The sequence below is a fragment of the Microcebus murinus genome, chromosome 1 (genome assembly GCF_040939455.1).
Source record: "Microcebus murinus isolate Inina chromosome 1, M.murinus_Inina_mat1.0, whole genome shotgun sequence".
Lineage (NCBI taxonomy): Eukaryota > Metazoa > Chordata > Mammalia > Primates > Cheirogaleidae > Microcebus > Microcebus murinus.
Genome location: NC_134104.1, coordinates 2,750,422 through 2,774,321, shown reverse-complemented (window position 1 = coordinate 2,774,321; position 23,900 = coordinate 2,750,422). Strand labels below are relative to the sequence as shown.

The window sequence follows — 23,900 nt, the reverse complement described above, 5'->3', positions numbered from 1 at the left end:
GCATCAGCCCAGCCGGCAGAGACACGCGTCGCCCCGCACACGCACTGGCGTGGCCGCGCTTATTTTAAAAAGGGAAGATAACAAGTGTCGGTCGGGATGTGTTGAGACTGGAGCCCTGGTCGGCTGTGGGCGGGACCGTGAAACGCGGCAGCCGCCGCGGGACAGCTGGACGGGTCCTCAGAAACCGTGCGGAACCCGCTGCCCGGCAGCCCCGCCCCTGCGCACACGCGCGGCCGGGATGAGGGCAGGCGTGCAGACACGTGTCCGCGGCGTTCCTGGCAGTGCCCGCAGTAGCTGAAAAGAGGAAACAACCGGAACGCCCACCGACGGGTACATGGATAAACTTTAGTACGCGGTCTCTCCACACGGCGGGACGTCGCCACGGGAACGCAGTGCGCTGGGGCGTGCCGACGCCCGCCGTCACGGACAAGCCGGGACGCATCACGCTGAGGGCAATGAGCTGACACGAGGCCAGAGTGTGCGGTTCCTTTCATGTGGCTGCCCAGGGCAGGTGAACCCACAGGCAGGAAGCGGGTCAGTGGCTGCCAGGGTACGGGGGGTGGGGGGATGAGAATGTTCTGGAACTTGATGGAGGTGGTGGCCACGGGACTCTCTGAATATGCTAAATGCCACTGAATCGTTCACTTCTCAATTATTTATTGAAAATGACTGGTTCACAATAACCTAAATGTTATGCAAATTCCACCTCAATTAAAAAACCCAAACACGCCGTTCCAGCTGACCCGGCACCCGGGGGACAATGCTGCCCATTAGTGTAGACGCTGACCCGACCCGGCCCCCTGAGCCCCTTCTGGCTGCTCCCCATTCCGGATTCTTCTCTGGCAAAGACACTTGCTTTTGCCTTTAGCCCACTCTGGCCCGGCAGCTGTGTGCTCAGCCCGCCTGGCAGCTTCTCCCCCGCAGTCGGTGGGGACGGTTAAGAGGAAGCTAGGCTAGAGAAGGGCACGTTTAATCCAGTGACCACAGACGCGGTCGCTAGGGAGGAGGCAGGATCGTCAGTGACGGGCACCGGCCCGGCGCCAGGCAGTTAGACACACGTGGCTGTCCGGCGTTTCGAAGTGGAGGGAGAGGCGGCTCCAGGCGGGAGAGCGGGGCCGGGCGCCGGGCGCGTCCAGACTCACTGCCGGTGCCGCTCCCGGGAGGCCACGAAGTTGAGCAAGTCGATGGCGGTGACGACGCCGAACACCATCTGCCGCTGGCTGGACGCGCCGTTGCTGTGGTCTGCGGGGAGAAGGGCGGCAGGTGTGCAGGTGCCCAGCCACAAGAGCGCCGCTGGGCTCAGAGCGGGTGCGCCCCACGCCCGGGGTCGGGGTGAAGTCCAAGCCCTGCTCACACCCCTGGGCAACACACAGCTCCGCCTCTGGCTGGCTGTCTTTGAGCCACTCCCTCTCCTCTCGGGCTCAGGCGCAGGCCGCCGGCCCAGCCCCGCGCTCGCCCACGGGCAGAGGGGGCGCAGTGACGGTCAATTTTAACACACCGGCTTAGCGGGGCCGTGGGGAGCCACACATTTGGCCGAACTTTGCTCTGGGGGCGGCTGACATCGGGATCCGTGAACAGAGCGAGGTGGCCACCCTCCCCGAGTACACGGGAACTTGTCCTGCGTCTGGACTTGAGCGCAGACACCGGCTGTCCCGGGTCTCCCGCCTGCGGCCCCCCTGCAGCCCTTGGGGTTCCTCAGCCTCCAGATCGCCTGAGCCAAGTGCTTGTGACAATCTCTGTACACCCTGTCCGTCCCGTTTCTACAGAGAACCTGACCGACAGTCGCTAGGAGGGACAGCGAGCATCGGGCAGGAGTGAGAGACGCCACGGCCCGCCCTCGGGTCCTGTCCCCAGGCTGCCACGGCCCTGCCACGCCGCTCTGTGGGCAGAGGCCCCTCAGGGCAGGGGAGCCCAGGGCGCCAGGCACTTTGCTGGCCCACTTGCGCCTCAGGGAAAACCAAGGGGCACCCAAAGACATCAGCTCCCTGTGCCTGGAGGGCACTGGGGCAAGGAGAAGCTTGGAGCAGCTCGGCCATGGCTGCTGCGGCCCCCAAGACCCAGCCCGAGACACTGCCCAGACCTGGGCAGGACCCTCTGAGAAGGCCGGATGGGGGTGTTTAGGTGTTGGGGCCCTGCGGACTGGCGGCCACTCAGCTCTGCTGCCCCGCCCGGAGTTAGCCACGACACGGCTTGCTCCAGCAACACTGGCTCAGGGCCCTTGAGACTAGATTTGCAGCTTTTTTTGTGTGTGTGTTTTGAGACAGAGTCTCACTGTCGCCCAGGCTGGAGTGCCGTGGCGTCGGCCTAGCTCACAGCAACCTCAAACTCCTGGGCTCAAGCAATCCTCCCGCCTCAGCCTCCTAAGTAGCTGGGACTACAGGCATGTGCCGAAACACCCAGCTAGTTTTTTCTATTTTTAGTAGAGATGCAGTATCGCTCTTGCTCAGGCTGGCCTCAAACTCCTGAGCTCAAATGATCCTCCAGCCTCGGCCTCCCAGAGTGCTGGGATTACAGGTGTGAGCTACTGCGCCCAGCCTCATTTTTTGTTTTTGTTATGTTTGAATACACGTAAATGTGAGACTAAGGGAGGGACCCTCCCATCCCTGCAAGCTTGGGGGTCCTCGAGAGGCCACAACTCCGTGCCCAAGAGCCACCTCTGCGGGGTGGGGGGGCGGGGCGTACATACCTGCAGGCCCCCCACTCCTGACCAGGCCTGGTCCTGCTGCAGAGCCAAGGACGGGAGAGGGGTTAGACTTGACGGCCCAGCCCAAGCCCGCACGGAGCAGCCCGGCCTCACACACACACCCGCCGTGCACAGGCCACGCGGGCAGGGTCCCTCCCAACTCCTCCTGTGGGTCCCGGACTGGAGCCTGCGACCCCTGACCCAGCATGGGAGAGCCCCTCCTGACGTATGGAGACGTGGCTGGGACGCCCGAGGAGCGCCACCTGAGAGCGCATCCCCCAGACCCGCAGGGGGCTTCCCTTCGGAGCTGCCCCTCGAAGGCCAGGAGGCAAACGCAGCCCTCCAGAGGGAAGCCAGGCCCTGCGGTGGAGATCTCCACCCGCTGTAGGTTTTCCTGGGACTGCCCACAGCGGCTGGCCCGCGCACCGACCCGCGGCGCGGGGGCGGCTGGGGTGACTGCAGGTGAGCCCCACCTGCTCCCCGACACCCCTCGAGGCACGGAGAGCGCCCTGGGGACGCCCAGGCAGGCCAGGCCACGTCCCAGTCGGCCCGGCCCCACCGGAACCCAGAGCCCGCGCGGGCGGCCACTCACACTGGATCTGCTCGTGCACCACCAGGGCGAAGTGGTCCAGCTCCAGGATGTGGGACAGCGAGCCCAGCGTGTCCGTGAGGCGGATCTGCAAGACAAGCCGCTCGCTGCTCACCGGCCAGGGGCTGCGCCTGCCGTCCCCAGCGACTGTCCCCGCCCGCCAGGCCCTCGCGGAGAGGAGCGCGGGCGGTGGGGACCTGGCGTCCCTCGGGAGGACCCTAAGGCAGAAGCAGAGGTAACAGGCGCGGAAAGACGCTTCCGTGAGCTACAAGCCAGGAAGGACACGGAGGGGCCGTGGAGAGCCAGTCCGAGGAGGCCACAGGCCGTAAGACGGCACCTCTGGCGTGCCCTTAACCACCTCGGGACCCGCGCCGGCTAGCCGACAGCCACAGGCGAACGCGCACAGCGGCTTCAGCCGACAGCCGAGACACGAAGGCGCACAGCCGAGCGGCGGCTTTAGTCTATAGTTTTGAATTGACTTTTCTAATTTTTCATTTATCAAAATAAAATCCTGAACATTAAAAAATAACGTAATGCAAACATACATGTCTATGTTGCCTATTCTGATGTACAAGTGAAGCTGCCTGTAAAGTAAAACAAGCTGTCAGCGCTTTCAAGCCTTCCTCATCACACAGGAGCAGAACGGACGCGTCGTCAACGCCCGGCACAGACCGCCGTGCGACTGAGTGTGGCCGCGGGCGAGGCTTCGCCGCCCAAGTGGTGAAAGGCAAAACTGTTGTAAAAAGCTCAGCGGTTGCCAGGGCAGGGGAAAGGTGAGTAGGTGGGTGTAGGGGTTTAGGGCCCTATCTGTGTTTTTCTGGTTGATTCCATGGCAACCCCATCTGAGGAGAGCTCAGGCCACCAAGCACAGCGGGTGGGGTCCTGTCCCGGCCCTGCTCCTGGCTGGACAGACCCCTCCCGGGACGCAGCAAGGACAGCTGCTCATCAGACTCGGCAGGACAACCGAGGCGGTCTCCGCGTCACAGAGCACGGCCCTCGGCCCCCACGCTGTGGCGCGCGTTCACAGGGCAAAGCAGGGGCTCGCCCCACGCTGGGACCCGGGGCAGCGGTGCCAGTTCGTGGAAGCCAGACCCCTCGGGCTTGTTTCTATGTCATATACCAACTGCAGTGCAGGACCAGGGCGTGGGGTTTTCTGTCTGGGAACACCCTGGGGACCTGCCCTGTGCCCCATGGGCCAAAGCCGGGCTGGGGGCTGGGGCCTGCGCCCAGCGGATAGAGCCTCCATGTTTTCTGCCTTCTCCTTGGGACGGGGCTGCAACAAGGGCTGAGGACACCCGCCGCTGTCCTCACCTACCCTCCATGCCCAGCACAGGGCAGGGCCAGGGAGGCCCTGGGACATTCTGGTCCTGCTAGCCAGGCCTAACACCGAGTGGCAGGACCCAGAGCCCTGCGCTGAGAGCCCGTGCCTTGGCGTGCGGCACCCCTGCCGGGGCCCGGCTGGGCCCCAGGGCAAGAGCCACACTGGCAGGGTGTTGGGGCCTCTGCCCACAGCACCGGCCTGGGCTTTCAGACCCCGCCAGCTTGCAAATGGAGACAGAAAACCGAAGCCTGTGGGAGGCAGGGCAAGCCCAGTGCTTGAAGAATACACCAGGCATCCTTAAATGAACGAAGGTGCAGAGAAACACGAGGGCCGAGCACGGCAAGGTCACACGCCCGAGGGTCTGTGGGCCGCAGCTCACCTCCAGGCGCCGCCCCCATGCTGACGAGAGCCCCTCCCAGGACTCCTCCATCGGCAACGGGAGCAAATTCGGGGTGCGGCCAGTGGGGGACCCGGCACCCGTGCACAGCAGTCACCGTGTCCTGCCTCGAGGGCGGGTGGGGTGGCACGCACCTGTTTGAACTGCTTGTAGAGGACTCTGTGGACCTGGTCTGACGGCTGCACCTTCCCGGCGAGCAGGGACGACAGCATGTTCCCGAGCGTCACCATTCCCAGGATCACCCTGGGGAAGCGGCAGGGGGTCAGTGCGCACAGCTCGCCCCTCCCCGGACGGCGGGACACGCCCACTGCCCTCAGGCCAGCGCCTCAAACAGCCATCTGCCGGGCGCCTACACGTGGCAGGGACACAGCAGGGACAACACACGAGTGACAGAACCAACGGGTCCCTGGGCATCTCCGTCCTGCCAGCGGTCGGGGGGACCAGCCCCCAGCTTCCCGAGACGAGGGACTTGCCGTGTGAGAAGTGGCACACCTGGTCACCTGGGTGTCTGCCACCACCTCCCCTGTGACACGCTCAGGTGTCCAGCCCTAGACCAGCCAGGGTGGGCGTGGGCAGAGCCTCCCACACAGCGGACGTGGCCGGCCCCGCACACCTGCACTCGAAGGGACCCGGGCGGCCGCCCACCCAGCAGCAGTGACGGGGAGGCGTGGGGCACGGGCTGCGCTCCGGCAGAGCCTGGGGACAGCGCTCTGGACCCGGAGGGGCAGGCAGGGCGGCCGGGACTGACCCCGACTCGTCCACCACGGGCGCCTGGTCGAAGCCCTTCTCCCGGAGAATCTCGATGGTGTGTTCGCAGGTGACCGTCGGCAGCACCGTCAGCGGCGCCGACAGGCTCAGCTCCTGCACCCGGAGGTGCCACCACCTGGGGGCGGAGGGCAGAGGGCAGGGCGGCGAGGTCAGGCCCAGGGCCAGCACGCCCACCACACAAGTGGCACTGTGGCGGGAGACCTCGGGGACCACCTCTCCCCTGCTTGTCCCAGCCAGGCGTGGCACAGATCACGCGTGGCCCCGGTGCCAGAGCACGCGCCCGCCCGAGACGCCCGCCGTACCACGGCCTCTTCACGGAGAGGTCCGCCTCCTTCACGAAGCCCTTCTGCAGCATCCACTTGTCGCTCAGGAACTTGGACCTGCGGGGACGGGGGCTCCGCTGAGGCCCGGTGAGGGCCTCCACCCTGCTGGGGCAGGTCCCGCCCAGGGCTGGCGCTCTGAGACAGGCCACCCCTCGCCGGTCCGGCAGAGGCCCTGGTGGCCGGGCGGAGGCTCCAGGGAGAGGCCTGGGGTCTTCCCGGACATCAGGAAGACCGGCTGGGGCCCGGGGTGGGGGACACCCGGCCGGCGGGGCGCTGCGGAATGAGCTCAGAGAAGGAAGGTTCTTCCCGGAGCCTTTGTCACCGGGTCCCCTGCAGGGCTCTGCGTCGGTTCCTACGTGCCGCGGGCGAGGCCGGCCGGGAGAACCTGAGACGTGGGGGCCCCCGCTAAGTCCTCCCCTCCCGGCGTCCAGGCGGGGTGACAGAAGGCGGGGAGCAGGGACGGGGGAGGGGAGGGCACGGGCACGTGGCTCTCACATGTAGTTCCGCACGGAGTCGGGCAGGATGACCACGCAGCGCTGACCCTCCTGCAGTTCCCGGGCGGCCTTCACGGCCACAGCCATGGCGCTGCCGGCACTGCCACCTGCAGAGAGGGCCGGGGTCAGGCCCACTGGTGCGCGTGTGCGGGGGCCACGTGTGTGTGCACGTGTATGTGCGCGTGGGTGCATGTGAACACCCCAGACACACTCTGGAAGGATCCCAAGGGACCCATCGGGGGGCCGCCTCCAGGGGAGGCTGGGCTGGGAGGACCCTTCTCACTGCACATCCACATGGCCCTCGGGGACCCTGAGCTTCCGCACGTGCTCGGGTGGAACTGGACCCTCACAGGGACACGAACACCCACGGCAACAAGGGCTCCAGCCAGAGCGGGCGCTGGGGCCACACGCCAGGCACTGCTCACAGCCAAGTCACAAGGCCGGTGACGCCGGGTCCCACTCCATAGAAGACCGACTGCAGCTCGCAGTGACACCACCCGCCCCAGGAGCCCTGAGGCAGAGCAGGGTGGTTCATGAGCCCAGAGGTAGGCCGAGCTGCGCTCTGCTGCGTGCAGGAGTGCACCAGGAGGGCCTCCCTCTAACGGCCACCATGGGGCCACCGTGAGCCCGCCGGGTCCCCGGCCCAAGGCTCAGAACCCACGCCTCCCTGTGGCAACACTGCGGGAACTGTCCAGCCAGGAGGGGTTTGGTTCCCATCTGCAGTCTGGGGTTCAGCAGTGGAGAGGGGTTTGGTTCCCATCTGCAGTCTGGGGTTCAGCAGTCGGGAGGGGTTTGGTTCCCATCTGCAGTCTGGGGTTCAGCAGTGGAGAGGGGTTTGGTTCCCATCTGCAGTCTGGGGTTCAGCAGTGGAGAGGGGTTTGGTTCCCATCTGCAGTCTGGGGTTCAGCAGTGGAGAGGGGTTTGGTTCCCATCTGCAGTCTGGGGTTCAGCAGTCGGGAGGGGTTTGGTTCCCATCTGCAGTCTGGGGTTCAGCAGCGGGGAGGGGTTTGGTTCCCATCTGCAGTCTGGGGTTCAGCAGTGGGGAGGGGTTTGGTTCCCATCTGCAGTCTGGGGTTCAGCAGCGGGGAGCGGTTTGGTTCCCATCTGCAGTCTGGGGTTCAGCAGTGGGGAGGGGTTTGGTTCCCATCTGCAGTCTGGGGTTCAGCAGCCGGGAGGGGTTTGGTTCCCATCTGCAGTCTGGGGTTCAGCAGCCGGGAGGGGTTTGGTTCCCATCTGCAGTCTGGGGTTCAGCAGTGGAGAGGGGTTTGGTTCCCATCTGCAGTCTGGGGTTCAGCAGTCAGGAGGGGTTTGTTTCCCATCTGCAGTCTGGGGTTCAGCAGTGGGGAGGGGTTTGGTTCCCATCTGCAGTCTGGGGTTCAGCAGTGGGGAGGGGTTTGGTTCCCATCTGCAGTCTGGGGTTCAGCAGCCGGGAGGGGTTTGGTTCCCATCTGCAGTCTGGGGTTCAGCAGTGGGGAGGGGTTTGGTTCCCATCTGCAGTCTGGGGTTCAGCAGTGGGGAGGGGTTTGGTTCCCATCTGCAGTCTGGGGTTCAGCAGCCGGGAGGGGTTTGCTTCCCATCTGCAGTCTGGGGTTCAGCAGCCGGGGACCTGGCCACTCGAGGGCTGGCTTCCTCCCTTTCCCCCCGCCCCCACCCCAGAGGGGTGGCACACAGGGGAAGGCATACTGATGTGACCGCATGTACCACGTCCCCTGGGTGGGTTTCCGATGCCTGGGGCAGGCTCTCGGGTCCCGAGTCCCTGGGTCCACACAAGCCGTTCCCCACTTTGCTTCCCTGTGTGGCCGGTCAGTGGCACCCCCCGGCTGGGGCACCTGCTCTGGCCACCCCCAAGCTCCACGGAGGACAGAGCTGACAAGGAGCACCGGCCACCACCTCCCCTGGGCCCCGGAGGCCAGAGGGACAGCCCCTCCCAGCCCCCCGGGGTGTTTGGGGCACCAAGTCCTGGCCTTGGGCCCGGCTGACAAGGGCCCGCACCCCAGGACAAGGCTGGTCGTGATCAGGAGCCAGTGTCCTGAGAGCTGTGTCCGTGTGTGTCTGGGGCAGCTCACAGCCCTGCACCTTCGCCTCCTGCCTGGCCCTGCGCAGGTGACCCGAGGGCTGCGGGGTGGGCCGGGCAGACAGATGACACCCCAAGAGGTGCGGCCGCTGCCGTGTGTCACGCGTGTGGGCCGGAGGCTGCAGAGGGCCGCGCCACTCACCGCAGAGAAGCCCTTCCTGCGCGATCAGCATGCGGGCGAAGGCGAAGGACTCCTCGTCGTTGCTCTTGTACCACCTGTCCACCACCTGCGGCGGCCAGACGGCCCGTCAGGCAGGAGCACCCGGGCCACGGGGCTGGGCCACCTCGCAGCCGACCCCCGTCCAGGCGGCCAGGGCCCCAGGTGTGCCCTGGGCCCCGCTCCTGGCACTGAACTCACATCTGCACGCCTGGACTCTCTGCTCGCTCTCAGCCCAGGCCGCCCTCCAGCCCTCAGCAAGGCGGCCCTGCTGTTCCCCCAGGTCGCCCTCCAGCCCACAGCAAGGCGGCCCTGCTGCTCCCCCAGACCGCCCTCCAGCCCACAGCAAGGCGGCCCTGCTGCCCCCCCAGGCCGCCCTCCAGCCCTCAGCAAGGCGGCCCTGCTGCCCCCCCAGGCCGCCCTCCAGCCCTCAGCAAGGCGGCCCTGCTGCTCGCCCAGGCCGCCCTCCAGCCCTCAGCAAGGCGGCCCTGCTGCTCCCCCAGGCCGCCCTCCAGCCCTCAGCAAGGCGGCCCTGCTGCTCCCCCAGGCCGCCCTCCAGCCCTCAGCAAGGCGGCCCTGCTGCTCCCCCAGGCCGCCCTCCAGCCCTCAGCAAGGCGGCCCTGCTGCTCCCCCAGGCCGCCCTCCAGCCCACAGCAAGGCGGCCCTGCTGCTCCCCCAGGCCGCCCTCCAGCCCTCAGCAAGGCGGCCCTGCTGCTCCCCCAGGCCGCCCTCCAGCCCTCAGCAAGGCGGCCCTGCTGTTCCCCCAGGTCGCCCTCCAGCCCACAGCAAGGCGGCCCTGCTGCTCCCCCAGGCCGCCCTCCAGCCCACAGCAAGGCGGCCCTGCTCCTCCCCCAGGCCGCCCTCCAGCCCTCAGCAAGGCGGCCCTGCTGCTCCCCCAGGCCGCCCTCCAGCCCTCAGCAAGGCGGCCCTGCTGCTCCCCCAGGCCGCCCTCCAGCCCTCAGCAAGGCGGCCCTGCTCCTCCCCCAGGCCGCCCTCCAGCCCTCAGCAAGGCGGCCCTGCTGCTCCCCCAGGCCGCCCTCCCCGCCGGGCCGTCTCCGAGCCTGTGCCCCGGAAGGTCAGGGCGCCAATGCGGCCGTCCCGTCCCGCCCTGTCTCTACCTCGAGAGCACCGCGCCCGCTCGTGCCAGCCCACCCTCCTGTTCCCGTCAGCTGGAAGTGAGTTCGGGGGCCGCAGCTGCGCCACCTCACAGGGAGCCCTGGCCCCGACCCACCGTCCTGTCCAGCACGGTGGGGACGAAGTCGTAGCCGATGCCCTCCACCTCGTAGCCCGCCACCTCTGTCTGGTTCAGCTCCTCCGGCTGCGCGAGGATGGAGCCTTCGGGGTCCACGCCGATGATCTGCGAAGCGGCAGCTTTGGGCTCGTGTCCAGCGAGAGCCGCAGAACAGCACGCCCTGCTGCGGCTGGGGCGGCCGGCAGCGCCTGCTCACGTCCGCCGCGGGGGCCAGTCTGTCCCGGCCTCAGAGGCAGGAGGAGCCCGGGAACGCGGCCCCAGTGTTGGTGCAACAGCCGACCTGAACTACACGGGCAGCGCGGGACACGGGGTCCCTGTGGCCTCCTAGGGGACGACTCTGGGCAGGACCCCAGGGCAGCCCAGGCTGACCCGACTGACCCCAGTGGTGGGTGGCTGGGGCCTTTGGGGACGAGGGGCAGTGCTGGGCTCCGACCTCTTTCTGTTTCTTTTCTTTTTAAAATATTTAACTAAAAGATTATTTTACTTTTTCACCATCCTTATCTGGGCTCTGAACACCGACCTCTTTCTGAAGGGCAGGCAATACGGTCACAGTGAGGAAAGGCTCTCAGCCCCACCCGCTGGGTGATTCTAGGAGCCCCTGCTCAGACCTGCTCCTCACCCCAGATCCGGGACCCTCCTGACTCTGGCAGAGCCCGGTGGAACCCGTGCCCAGGCGGCACGCACACCGGAAGCCCAGAGCCTCTGGCCGCAGGCCGCCCCACCCAGCTCGGGGAGCCCCCAGAACGCTGGCCTGTGAACGGACACCCGGGCCGGCTGCTTCGGTCCCAAGCTGCTGGGTCCCTTTATCTGCCAGGCGCCGGCACGCCCACACCTCCCGGGTGACGCTAGGGGCGAGAGCGTCCCGCCCGGCCGCGCCACTCACCCTGCAGCCCGGACACTTCTCCTTCAGCTTCCTGGCCAGGCCCGTGATGGTGCCGCCCGTGCCCGCCGAAGCCACCAGCATGTCCAGCCTCCCTGGGGGACGGACACATTCTCAGTCACAGCCCGGCCACCCCGCGCGCAGTGACTGGGGCTCAGCGAGAACAGGCCCCGCCCAGCCGCGGCGGCGAGGGAAACGCCACGGGGCAGACGTTCTCGGATCAGCAGCCCCGACACGGGCCGCGTCTGAGTGAGCCCGCGGGAGCCGCGTGGCCTGTCAGGCCTCTGCTCAGCGACCCTGGCCCTTGAAGCCCCGTCCGCTGCGACCGGGAGGCCGACGCCGTGGGGGAGGGGCGTGGGGCAGAGGGAGGCCGTCACCTGTGCACCTTCCCAGGCTGTTGGATTTGGGGTGATGGGGGAAAGCGAGCTGAACTGTAACAGCAAGTAGAATAAACCCCGCAGGCCCTGGCTCAGGAAGCCTCTGGGCGCTGCCCCCGCTGTGCAGCCAGCGTGGGCACCTGGCGGGCGAGTATAGACGCGGGCAAGCCGGTGGGGGAGTGGAGCGGGCACTCGTGCCGAGACGGGACTGCTTTTGCCAAGCGAGCAAAGTCTCGCACATGAAATGGCCGACGTCACCGCCTGGCTCCTGGGCACAGAGCAAGGCTGCACTGTGGGCCAGAGCGGGCCGCCAGGGCAAGCCCAGAGTGCCGGCCTCCCTGCAGTCTCTCCCTACAGGGGTCTCCTGGGAAGACCTGACCTCCACCCCGGGGCGCTGGCCGGCCTCCCTGCAGTCTCTCCCTACAGGGGTCTCCTGGGAAGATGTGACCTCCACCCTGGGGCGCTGGCCGGCCTCCCTGCAGTCTCTCCCTACAGGGGTCTCCTGGGAAGACCTGACCTCCACCCCGGGGCGCTGGCCGGCCTCCCTGCAGTCTCTCCCTACAGGGGTCTCCTGGGAAGACCTGACCTCCACCCCGGGGCCCTGGCCGGCCTCCCTGCAGTCTCTCCCGAGAGGGGTCTCCTGGGAAGATGTGACCTCCATCCCGGGGCCCTGGCCGGCCTCCCTGCAGTCTCTCCCGAGAGGGGTCTCCTGGGAAGATGTGACCTCCATCCCGGGGCCCTGGCCGGCCTCCCTGCAGTCTCTCCCTAGAGGGGTCTCCTGGGAAGACCTGACCTCCATCCCGGGGCCCTGGCCGGCCTCCCTGCAGTCTCTCCCTACAGGGGTCTCCTGGGAAGACCTGACCTCCACCCCGGGGCGCTGGCCCCATCGTGTGGGAAGGTTCCAGGAGCCTCACGCCTGCACAGGGAGCAAGCCAATTGCAGGCGTCACCACCCCCTTCTGGACAAGAACCAACGCCCAGGCTGGGGCTCGATCCCGACTGCCGCTCAGCACAGCCCCGGCCCGACACGTCCAATCCCGGCGCGCAGGGGCTCCTGCGGATCGGAGAACAGCCGGGTAAAGGCGCTGCTCCTCGCTGGCTGTTAAGGTGAGGCCCCGGCGAGGGCCAGGAGAGCACAGAGGAGAGAGGAAACTGCTCTAGGGGAACGCTCTGGAAAGCACTCACAGAGAGCAGACATTTGAGCTGGGTTTTGAAGGGTGAATAGGAGTTTACCAAGGAAAGGGCGAACGACTTGCACTTTTCCCAGGCAGCCAGGGATAGGAGCCCCCAGAGGTGGGGGCGGGCGGAGCAGCACTCACCGTCGCACTGGAGCAGGATCTCCTCCGCCGTGCTGTCGTAGTGAGCCAGGGGGTTGCTGGCGTTGCGGTACTGCGCGGAGACAGCAGAGCCCTGAGCCACCGGGGCCCCCGTGACCCGCTCCTGCTGCAGCCGCGGCACCCCCAGCCCCGACAGAGACCCCCAGGAAAAGCCCTGCTTGGGCACAAGCGCAAAGCCGCCTCCCAGGCCCGGCGCCTCACCTGGTCCAGGATGTGAGAATTGGGGATCTCATTCCTCAGCCGCCACGCCACGCCCACGTGTGACTCGGGGGAGTCGAACCTGGCGTTGGTGGGTGTCCTCACGATCTCGGCCCCCAGGGCCCGAAGGACGTCCACCTGCACCCAGGTACGGCCTTCACCTTCCAGCCGAGTGGGCCCCCAGCCGGCCCCTCGCCCCGCCGCCCTGCCCCGTCTCCCCACCCACCTTCTCCGTGCTCATCTTCTCCGGCATGACGATGATGCAGCGATAGCCCTTCACGGCGGCAGCCAGGGCCAGCCCGATCCCTGGGGCACAGAGGGCGAGGGCACAGTGCCCACCTGGCCCCACCACCTGCCAGGCACACCAGCCCGGGAGGCCAGGGGAGGGCCCCTCAGGACTCCCAAGCCGCCCAACGGTGCAAGTAGCCCCTCTGCCCTCCAGTGAGGGGCTCCGGAGCGGGCGCGGGGCAGAAATAGGGGTGCGCGGTGGGGGCGGGGAAGCTCCCGGGTGGGAGACAGAGAGCAGGCCCCGGGCTGGGCCTGGGCCGCCCCTCGTGCCGTCGCCGGGACGTGCAGTCACCCCCCACGCGTGGCCACCCCCCAGGTGCAGTCACCCGACTCCCCCACACAGGACCCGGCTGCCGCCGCCTGCAGGCCGGGCCCAGGCGCAGGGGAGAGGCCAGGCGGGCAGCCGCAGCTCAGCCCGGGCCCCACCTGTGTTCCCGGACGTCGGCTCGATGATGGTGTCCCCGGGCTTCAGAACGCCGTCCCGCTCGGCGTCCTCCACCATCCGCAGGCTGATGCGGTCCTTCACGCTCCCGCCCGCATTGAAGAACTCGCACTTGGCCACTGGGGGGACCCACGGCGTCATGGGGGCAGCCCCGACCCCCGCAGACCCCGGCCACCGCATCGCCAGGACGGAGGGGCTTGGTGCCCAGGTCCACCCTGCCCCGCACCTGCCCACCGGACCCCGGGGCACCCGAGGGAATGAGAAGGCACCGGGAGCCCCACTGGGCGGTGGGTCAGCAGCCGAGCTTGGACTCGAGCCCCACGCCCCCCCACGCCCGGCCGAGCTGTCGCCTGCCAGGCCAATGTGACCTCCCGAAGCCGCAGGCCTTCCGGTGGGGACCTGCAAGCCCTCCAGGTCGGCCTCACACGCTCCTTCGCCTGCGAGGAGCCCCTCGCCCAGGGAAAGGGCCCTCTGTCCCCCCACGGCCACGGCCCCCTTCCCCGGCCGAGGCCCTCACTGAACTCCTCCCTCCCCGGCCCTGAAAAACGTCGAGTCTTTAGAAGAGGGAGACGCTGGGCTGCACCAAGTGGGTGTGAAGGACCCAGGACCAGCCGCGGCACCCGCAGGATTCTGAAGGCCGCCACCGCACAGACGGCGTGGTGGGGAGGCCGCGCCCAGGAGCCCCGGGCCCCGCACTGCGAACCGTCCGGTTAGCTCGGTCTAACTACCCTGTGGAGGCCGCTGTGAAACACAAACCAGAGCTGACCAGCTGACGGCCTTGGGCAAGCCACGTAACCAGTGTGAGCCTCGGTCTGTCTGTCTGTAAAATGGGCCTGCTGGGCACTAGTGAATGGTCTCTGTTTCCTGGCAAGCGGGCACAGAGCAGCCCTGCTGGGCCTTGGGGGCCTCTGTGGCGGGATGTTCATTTATTCAGAGATTTCCTTCCCCTGAGGGGCAGGGGAGGGCCAGGCTCCCCCGAGGGTTCCCACCGACCCCCGGACCTTTTCAAGCCTCCGCCCCCTCCAGGTCCTGACTGCAGTGCAGCTCCTCTTTGTCTGACAGGCATCTCTGAATAAAAACGCCAGAGCGGCTGGTTCCCTCCCCTCTCCCCCCTCCATGCCGCCACCCCAGGGCCTTTGCACCTGCCGTCTCCCGGGCCCTGTGCTCTCGAGGAGCGGCGGCACGAACTCCCGCGCCCTGTGTCTGCAGACAGCTCCCTGCGACCGCCTTCCGTGCGGCTCCAGCGCAATCCCGGATCCCGGTAACCACGCTGCCCTGGGACACGCCAGCCACGGGCCTCCCAGTTCCCCAGCCTTGTCCTAAACGATCGCTGAGCCGCCGGTCCCCACAGAACTACCCAGAGACCGGCACGCCCTGTCCAGCTCCGACAGAGACCTGCCACAAACTGCCATCATCCCGAGACACGTCCACTCCTTCCCATGAAACCTGAGGGAGCGTCTGCACTCAGCCCCCTCACTCGCCCGGACCTTCCCGCGAGCGCCCTCGCATCCGGGCCTCAGCTCCCCGCTGCCCTTCCCTGCCGCCGCTCGCTGAGGCCACTTGGTCGCCCTCGGACACATCCCCCTTCACTAGTGTGGCTGCAGCCACTCATCAACCAGCGTGTTTTCTGACCCCACTGCCCATCCCCCGGGTCCCCCCGGGCCCCCGCGCTGCCGCGCCCAGCGCAGGACGAGGAGGCCCCGCCCCGAGCCGGGGTACTCACAGAGCTCGCACTTCAGCCCAAAGTTCTTCCCGAGCTTGTTGATTCTGACCATGGGGGTGTCCCCAATTTTTTTCAGAATATCTGGCAAGATTTTTGGAGATTTTGTCCTAAAACAGAGAAGTCCATAATTATTCAGAGGGGAAAAAAAGCAGTACTAGCTCTGGTAGTCCAGGTGCTTTGTTTTAAACAAATCAAAAATCAAGGATGTTCACACAAATCTGCACACGCACCCCACTAAGTGCATACCTGAAACACACGCTTGCGCCTAAAAACCTACGAAAAACCAATAATGCCCAGAGTTTAGTTACTAAGGCGTTATCAGTGGGAAGCTGGGTAAGGGTACATAGGACATCGATTTTATTTCTGCAACTCCTGTGAGTGTTAAATTGTTTCCAAATAGGCCAGGCACAGTGGCTCATGCCTGTGATCCCAGCACTTTGGGAGGCCGAGACGGGAGGACTGCTTGAGCCCAGGAGTTCGAGGCTGCAGTGAGCTATGATCATACCGCTGCACTCCAGCCTGGGTGACAGAGTGAGACTCTTGTCTCTCAAAAACAAAAAAAAATTTTTTTTCCAAATAAATAAGTTAAAATAAGCAAATATTCACTTCAACATGACAGATGCAGGTGCAGCTTTTCAGCAGTCTTCCCTGGGGTCTCTGCACCTGGCTGCGGGGATTCCTCCTTTTCTCCGATCAAAAAAGTGAAGTGCAGACAATGCTGAGCCCTCCGGTGCAGCCAGCGACAAAGGCTGCAGAGCGCACGCCCAGATGCCTGGCACCGCAGGGAATGTCACGCACACGGCGTGCGGTGCTACGTTCCAGACAGAGAACACGGAGCTGAGACTCGTCACTTTGTGCCTGGGGCCGGGCGAGGGGCCAGCCACTGCCCCAGCGGCTCTTCCACCTGACAACATGGCGACAGGCGGCCGGGCAGCCCCAGACGCTCTGTCCTGTGGCACCTGTGTGTGCAAACCCGATCCAGGCGGTTTCCCAAGTGGCCCCGTGCTGCCCGCTCCTGCCACCCCCCGCTCGGGGACAGATGCAGATCCCACGCTCTCCAAACACCCCTCAGGGACTACGCATGCCTCCTAGCGGCCTCCAGAGCCGAGACAGCCTCCTGGCCTCAGATTTCTGACCGGCCACTCCCCAGCTGGGCCCTCGCCAGCAGGGCTCCTGCGACACGGGCCGGCTCCCTGGGCCCTGCCGTGGGGGTGCCGCCTCAACCAGGTGGGCCCGATCCCCGGGGCCTGCGGTGTCGGGAGTGCCACACTCAGGGCGGTGGGGAGAAGACTCCCTAAGGCCCAAGCAGGCGGAGCTGGAATCCAGTCTCGCCTTCCCGGAGGCAGAGAGCCCTGCCCCGAGGATGCAGGCGGGAGCAGCGACACCCCAAACCAACACCCCAAACCGTGCTGGGGTGCAGTCCTCGAGAGAACGGGGACCAGGCTTGGCGAAGGGTAGACAGCCTTGGAGGGGGGCCCAGCAGGCGTCCAAGTCCACGCCCTGCACGCCGGGGGTGCTTTCATTAATTCAGTTCTAGCTGTGGGGGCGGGAACCCCTTCGTCCCGGCGCCCAGGGGCACTGAGATTGGCGCACTGGCCTGGCATGGGCCTTGGCCGCCAGAGTTGCCTGGGAAGTCCGCTGAGCTGATGGGGTAAGGGTCCCGTCACTTAGTGTGACAAAGGACAGCATTTGCGGGGATGGCCCCCGACAGCTTGTCCACTTGCTCTCTGTCCGAGGGACGTTGCTGGGAGCACAACCCACGGCACCTTAGAATAGCCCCAGGGACACACTGCTTTGGGAACTATCCCCCACAGTGTGCTCCTTAAAAAAAAATTAATAAATAAAAAAGAAGGAAAGAACAAACCCCCAAGTCTTCACCAGGGATGGCCCTGCCTGTGCCTCTCCGAGGCCCTCAGCCCTGTCCCACTGTGGAACCCCGGACACCCACGTGCTGGCACCTTCTGGTGTTCAGGTGCTGGCTCCTGGCCCTCCCCGGCCACCTGGGCCACCTCACGGGCAGGAGTCCCCAGCGTCTGCCCCACCCCGGGGACCTTGGTAAGCACCCTGGTGTCCTCCTAGCTGGTGAGTCACCAGCAACCCGAGTGCATGCGTGACCTGGGATGAGCCCTGGGCTCTGCATTTCGGGATGAGACACCAACCCCTTACGGCCATTCCCGAGGCCGGGGTAGGCCAGTGTGGGGGCGGGGGCGGGGCCACCCCTATCCCCACGGCCCGGCGTCCACGCGCCCTACAGCCAGGAGCCTGTGGGGCCCTGGGAAGCGGCCTCTTCCCACCCCAGCAGCACCCAGCCTCGAGGGGTAGCTCCCACTGGTCTGGCTGGGCAGCTGCAGGGCCCGCCCCTCTGCCCGGCGCCTGCTTGGCCGCCTGAGCCCCCAGCACTGAGATAAGTCTGGAGTTCGGAGCTTCTGGGTTTGTCAATTTTCATTTCTTTCTGCCCCATGAGAGTGCACCCCCCGCCCACCACTCACTCTGATTTTACATCAGTAACTGTGCGTGTTGGCGGCAGTGTACTCAGAAGAATCAGACATCTAAAAAGCATATTCTTTGACCCATTCGTTCTACTTCAAGGAGATTATACTAAGGAAATAACCAGACATAATCCAAAGACTGAGCGAGCTCAACTGAAGTTTCATGATGGGGCAGAGACTTTTATTTTTATTTAATACTGATATATCTTCTGCACCCAGAACAGGGTGAAATATAGTAGATAATCAATGAAGATTCATTGATTGAATGTATGTCTAATATTTTCTATTGCAGTTGCTTATGCTGAGACAATGCAAACACCTATCTAACCAATACAGCGCTTGAAAAAATACGTTCTAGGCTGGGCACAATGGCTCACACCTATAATCCTAGCACTTTGGGAGGCCAAGGCGGGAGGATTGCTTGAGCCAAGGAGTTTGACACCAGCCTAGGCAACATAGCAAGACTCCATCACTACAAAAAATAAAAATAAAAACTGGCTGGGTGTGATGGTGCACACTATAGTGCCAGGCACTCGGGAGGCTGAGGCAGGAGGATTGCTGGAGCCCAGGAGTTTGAGACTGCTGTGAGCTAGGCTAACACTACTGCACTCTAGCCTGCACGACACACTGAGACCGTCTCCAAAAAAAAAAAAAAAAACAACAAAAAAACATATATGGTTTATTCATCCAACACTCTCTGCTCAACTATAAAAAGAGCCCACTATAGTAAAATATGTACTGGCCAGGGGAAAGGTCTATGACCTAGAGTTAAGTGCAAAAGAGCAGTTGTGACCCTGATCGCAGCTGTGTGTGCAGCCAGATGTACTGGGCTTAGAAATCTCACCTCTACCCATCACTCACAGCATGTGACTTGGCACACTCATATATTTATTCAGCAAGTATTGCTGAGCATTGACTCTCCTTGCAGGGCATTGGCCTAGCTGCTGGGCTACAACGTAAAGAGGCCTTGGCCTCTCGGAGCTACAGCTGACTCATCGGAAAGGTGCTCCCACCCCCAGCTCACCAGTCCTCCGGAGTCATTACAAGTCCTCTCAGCTATGTGGCCTCCCGGTAACAAACTCCTCCTCTCCAGGGAAGAGGTCACCCTCCTTGTAACGGAAAACGAGGACTTACGGGGCGGTGTGGTGATGCGGGGAGTCGGCACTGGGCCTGCCCAGCTGCCAGGTGCACCTGCTTGGGGCATCGGGTCGGATCCACAGGTGCTCCTTGGCTTCCTTGTCGCCTGGGGGGCCGTTCTCCAGGCTCCCTTTCCCTGAGAGTGCCCCTGAGAGGTGGGGGCACCCTGCAGACCCCTCTTCTGCCTGGGGTGTCTCGGAAGGCATGCTGGGATCTGGCGAAGGCAGGGAGAGATGTCGTCAGGCTGCCACGCTGTTGCAGTGCGGGGAGTCCTGCTCCCCCAGGCCTCTGTGCAGGGCTCCACTCCTCCAACGAGCCGGCAGGCACGGGCGTGACACACAGGCTCTGGCTGCTATGGACAACAGTTTGGCTGCTTCTCAAAAGGTTAAACACAGAACTACCAAATGATGCAGGAATTTGGCTCCTAGGCATCTATCCAAAAAAAAACCCCCACTGAAACAAGATTTGCACACCCACGTTCATTGCAGCATTATTCACAACAGCCAAAATATGGAAGCAACCCAAGTGTCCAACGTAGTTTATACATACAATAGAATATTATTCTGCCATAGAAAGCAGTGGAATTCAGACACACGCTCCAACATGGCTGGACCTTGAAGACAGCGTGCTAGTGAAACAGACCAGTCACAGAAGGACAAGTACTGTACAATGCCGCTGAGATGACGCACCTGGAATAGTCAAATACCTTATCTTATATCTGGCCAATCTGAGGTCCGCAGAGCAGGCAGATTCACAGATACAGAGGGCAGAACGGAGGCTGCCAGGGGCTGGGGTGATGGGAAGGGAGAGTTACTGTTTCAGGGGTGCAGTGGTTTTGTTGGGATGATGAAAATGTTTTGGCTACAGATAGTGATGGCGGTTGCACAACACTGAATATAATTAATGCCACTGAACCATGCAGTTACAAACGGCTAAAATCATAAATATTACGTCATATATATTCCACCCACAACTTAAAAACACACAAGCACCTTAAAAATAGATAAGACACACACAAAAGAAAGACAAGGAAAGAGGAGCAGGCTCCCCAAGGTGAGGCCCATCTGGCCGTAGCCCTGTCTCCCTGCTCCGGGTGACAGTACCTCTTGAACTTTCACGTTCAACAGGAAGAGAAGTCCACAGCCAAGTGCCACGGCGTCACTCACCCGACTGATGGCTTTGACAATTCACCAAGCTCTGTGAGAGACATGGGGACAAAAAGCAGTGTGGGATCCCCGAACAGAAAGAGAGCAGACGACACAAATCTGACCACAGTGCGGACTTCAGTTAGCAACGAAGTCAGCAATGATGACACCATAAAGTGATCAGTTCGTTTCGTTTCAGTAGCCGGGAAAACCGTGTGCGTGAGGGGCGAGGTAGATGGGAACCCTCTGTACTACCGTCTCCATTTTTCTGTGAATCTAAAACTGAGACAAAAAAGTCTGTTAAAAAATAAGTGGGCCGGGCGCGGTGGCTCACGCCTGTAATCCTAGCTCTCTGGGAGGCCGAGGCGGGCGGATTGCTCAAGGTCAGGAGTTCGAAACCAGCCTGAGCAAGAGCGAGACCCCGTCTCTACTATAAATAGAAAGAAATTAATTGGCCAACTAATATATATAGAAAAAATTAGCCGGGCATGGTGGCACATGCCTGTAGTCCCAGCTACTTGGGAGGCTGAGGCAGGATTGTTTGAGCCCAGGAGTTTGAGGTTGCTGTGAGCTAGGCTGACGCCACGGCACTCACTCTAGCCTAGACAACAAAGCGAGACACTGTCTCAAAAAAAAAAAAATAAAAAAAAAAAATAAGTGGACTGCAAACTAGTACAAGCCCTGTGGAAAGTAACATGGAGATACCTCGAAGAGCTACAAGTGGATCTACCATTTGATCCAGCAATCCCATTACTGGGCATCTACCCAAAAGAACAAAAGACATTCTATAAAACAGATAGATACCTGCACTCAAATGTTTATAGCAGCACAATTCACAATCGCAAAGATGTGGAAACAACCCAAGTGACCATCAATACATAAGTGGATTAATAAAATGTGGTACATGTATACCATGGTGTTCTACTCAGCCACAAAAAACAATGGTGATCTAGCACCTTTTGTATTATCCCGGATAGAACTGGACCCCATTCTGCTAAATGAAGTATCCCAAGAATGGAAAAATTAGCACCACATGTGCTCACCATCAAATTGGTATTAACTGACTTAACTGACCAACACTTAAACGCATACACAGAAGTAACATCCATCGGCGCGGGGCAGGTGGGAGGGGGAGGGGCGCGGGGCAGGTGGGAGGGGGAGGGGATGGGTATGTTCACACCTAATGGGTGCGGAGCGCACCATCTGGGGGATGCACACTGGAAGCTCTGACCCTGGGGGCGGTGAAGGCAATATATGTAACCTAAACATGTGTACCACTGTGATATGCTGAAATAAAAAATAAGTAAACAAGTTGCTGGAGCTGCCTGGGTTTGAAAGGAGCTCTTGAAAGGACGGCGGCTCACGTGACCCCAGCCTGCACGCCCCCCTCCCCTCCCCCCTCCGCGCCCTTGGGGGCAGTTTTGCTGCGAAAAGTCAGAGCTGGGCAGAGGGTGCAACAGGCTGCCCACTTGCTGTAGGTGGAGGCTTGTGGACCTTCTCACCCCGCAGGAGCCACCCCAGCGGGGACAGGGCAGCCCGGCGGCCTCCCGCGCTCCCCCACCGGCGGCCAGACGCCCACAGGGCGGTGCTTTCCGGGTCTCCGGATCACAGATTTACTTAAGAATGAGGAGGCTTCGGACCTTCTCTTCCCCAGAAAAGTGCACCCGTTTTCGGAGGTTCATGTCCCTTTTGAAGCCACCCAAGAATGTCCCAAGCTCTTCTTCCCCGACCTTTAAAAAAGCTGTGAGTGGAACAGCGCCTTCCCTAGGCACGCGGGGTGGGGTGGGGGGAGCCCCACCTTGCACAAGGCCCTGACCCACCAGGCCCAGCCTGGCGCGCGCAGCTCAGCAGCCGCAGCCTGCGCGCTCGGCGGGCGCGCTGGCCAGAGCCGCGCAGACCGGCCCCACGCCTCCCTTTTGGCACACTCTCCAGCAAGGTAAGGGCTTTCTGGGAACACAGGACGCAAGCCGCCCGTGCCGAGGAACCCGGTCCGAACCCTCGGGCTTTGGCACGCAGGCTCACCTGGCGCCGCCAGGTCTCCCTGGGGTCCGCACGCCCCCAAGGCCGGCCCTGCCCGGCGCACCAGTGCCCGGGGGAGTCGGTTAGGGCCCAGCGTGTGAGTAAAGCTCAATAAACTTACGGGAAAGTTTTCAGGTGGGAGATCGAGACCCTACGGAGGGTCCGGAAACCGGGCCGCGCGGTCTTCGGGAGGACACTTGGGACGAAGTTTGGGGCCAGTACACCTGGACACGCTACCCAGGACACCCCTGGGAAGCGGAAAGTTGGCGTTCCCGCCCCTCCCCCAGCCTCCCGGGGCCCGCCCTCCCGGGTTGGGGCGAGGCGCCCAGGCCCCCACCCGGGCCGCCCGCGCGGCGACGCCGTGTGCACCCGCCCCGCACCTTCTGCGGGAAAGCCACTGGCGAAGCCGCCGTTCCCCATCCAGACGCAGAGAAAAATCAGTGCTGGGCACCGCGCCCCCGCGTCGCGTGCAAACCCCCGCCCCGGGCCCCGGCTCCACACTGCGGGTCCGCGGCCGCGGGGGTGAGGGCGCCCGGGGCCACGTGGACGCTCAGCCCCCGGCTCGGGGCGGCGGACTCGCGACAGCGGGCACCGACCCAGGGAGTCCGCGCGGCGGAGGAGGCGCGGGACGGGGGCCGGCCCGCCGCGTCCAGGTGCGGATGACGCAACTCCGCGCAGAGGCGTGGGGGAGTGCGGGCGGGGGCCGGAGCGGTCCGGACCCCAGAGGGGACCCTCAGTCGGGGGGCATGCGGAGGGAACTGGGCTCCGCGGGGCCGGTGCTCACCTGGACGGAAGCGCGGGAAAGAACGGCGGCCGGCAGGTCCCCGGCAGGCAAGCTGCGGCCCGACTGGCGGGGGGACGGCGACCCTGGGGCTGGCCAGCCCCCCGGGACCCGCGGCGCGGTGGGCGGGCGGCGATTGGCCGAGAGGAGGGGGCGGAGGGCCTGCGCCCGCCAATGCCCCGCTGCGTAGTCCCCGGCCCCGCCCCTCACCCCGTCCTCGCCCCACCCCCCGACCCCGACTCCCACCCCACCCCTCCCAATCCCCCTCCCCAACTCCCATCCCCACCCCCTCCCAGCACCCACCTCCCACCTCCCCCCGAACCCCTTCCACCCTCGACCCCAACTCCGGTCTCCACCCCCACCCCCGCTTGCCCCCTACCCCATGTACCACCCCATCCCCTCCTCCACCCCCGCCCCTCCCCCACCCACCGCAGCCCCGGCCTCCCCGTGCGCCCCGCCCCCACTGACGCAACCGCAGGCCAGGGCCCGCCCCGCCCCCCCCCGCCCCGCCCCCCCCGCCCCCTGCTCCGGGCCCGCCCCGCGGAGGTCGAGCGCACGCCTTGGCCCTGGCATCCGTTCGGTCCTCCGCGGCTACCTCCTCTCTGTGCCCGGCGGGTGGGGACGCGCGGTCCTGAGGGGCGCACTGGTGGGCGCGGCGCCGTGGGGCGGGGCGGGCTCGGCTGTCCCACGCCCTGTGCCCCTTGCCGTCGGTGGCGCCGGCCCACGTGCGGCCGTCTGTGGGGCGTCGTCCCGCGGCCTGTAGTGTCGCCGCAGGCCGTGTCACAGGGCACTGGGGCACCGGGAGGGCGAGTGATGGCATTCCAGGCGCCGGTCAATGCGACATTGGGCATCCCAGCCCGTGGGGCGGCCGGGCGGGCGGCGCCCTGGTTGGGACTGAAGCCTGTGAGCTCGGGCCGCCATGGTGAGCGTGGCTCAGACTCAAGGTCACGGTCCCCCTACACTGGGGGAGAACGAGAGACACACCTGTAATGAAGTTTCCCCATGACAACTGCTAGGGAGAGAGACA

The 23,900-nt window shown here is 64.3% G+C and overlaps 1 protein-coding gene across 8 annotated transcripts; it reads right to left on the bottom strand.

Moving 5' to 3' along the window:
- Nucleotides 1-952: 952 nt before the first annotated feature.
- On the bottom strand, nucleotides 953-23,007 carry CBS (cystathionine beta-synthase). Of its 8 annotated transcripts, none has more exons than XM_012779106.3 (18): nucleotides 22,877-22,945; nucleotides 20,032-20,125; nucleotides 18,926-19,142; nucleotides 15,303-15,409; nucleotides 13,564-13,698; nucleotides 13,076-13,155; nucleotides 12,853-12,987; nucleotides 12,634-12,703; nucleotides 10,942-11,033; nucleotides 10,038-10,163; nucleotides 8,792-8,876; nucleotides 6,577-6,682; nucleotides 6,061-6,138; nucleotides 5,739-5,873; nucleotides 5,125-5,233; nucleotides 3,276-3,360; nucleotides 2,687-2,722; nucleotides 953-1,242 (listed from the first exon to the last, which is right to left on the bottom strand). In XM_012779106.3, the coding sequence occupies exons 3-18, from the start codon at nucleotides 19,132-19,134 to the stop codon at nucleotides 1,139-1,141; spliced, it is 1,692 nt and encodes a 563-aa protein (XP_012634560.2). In that variant the 5' UTR covers nucleotides 19,135-19,142; nucleotides 20,032-20,125; nucleotides 22,877-22,945; the 3' UTR covers nucleotides 953-1,138. The 8 variants fall into 8 exon arrangements, with proteins under 8 accessions (XP_012634560.2, XP_012634568.2, XP_012634562.2 ...); XM_012779114.3 differs by having other exon boundaries at nucleotides 20,095-20,125; nucleotides 22,877-22,926; XM_012779108.3 differs by lacking the exon at nucleotides 22,877-22,945 and adding an exon at nucleotides 22,214-22,334.
- Between the last annotated feature and the right edge of the window lie 893 nt (nucleotides 23,008-23,900).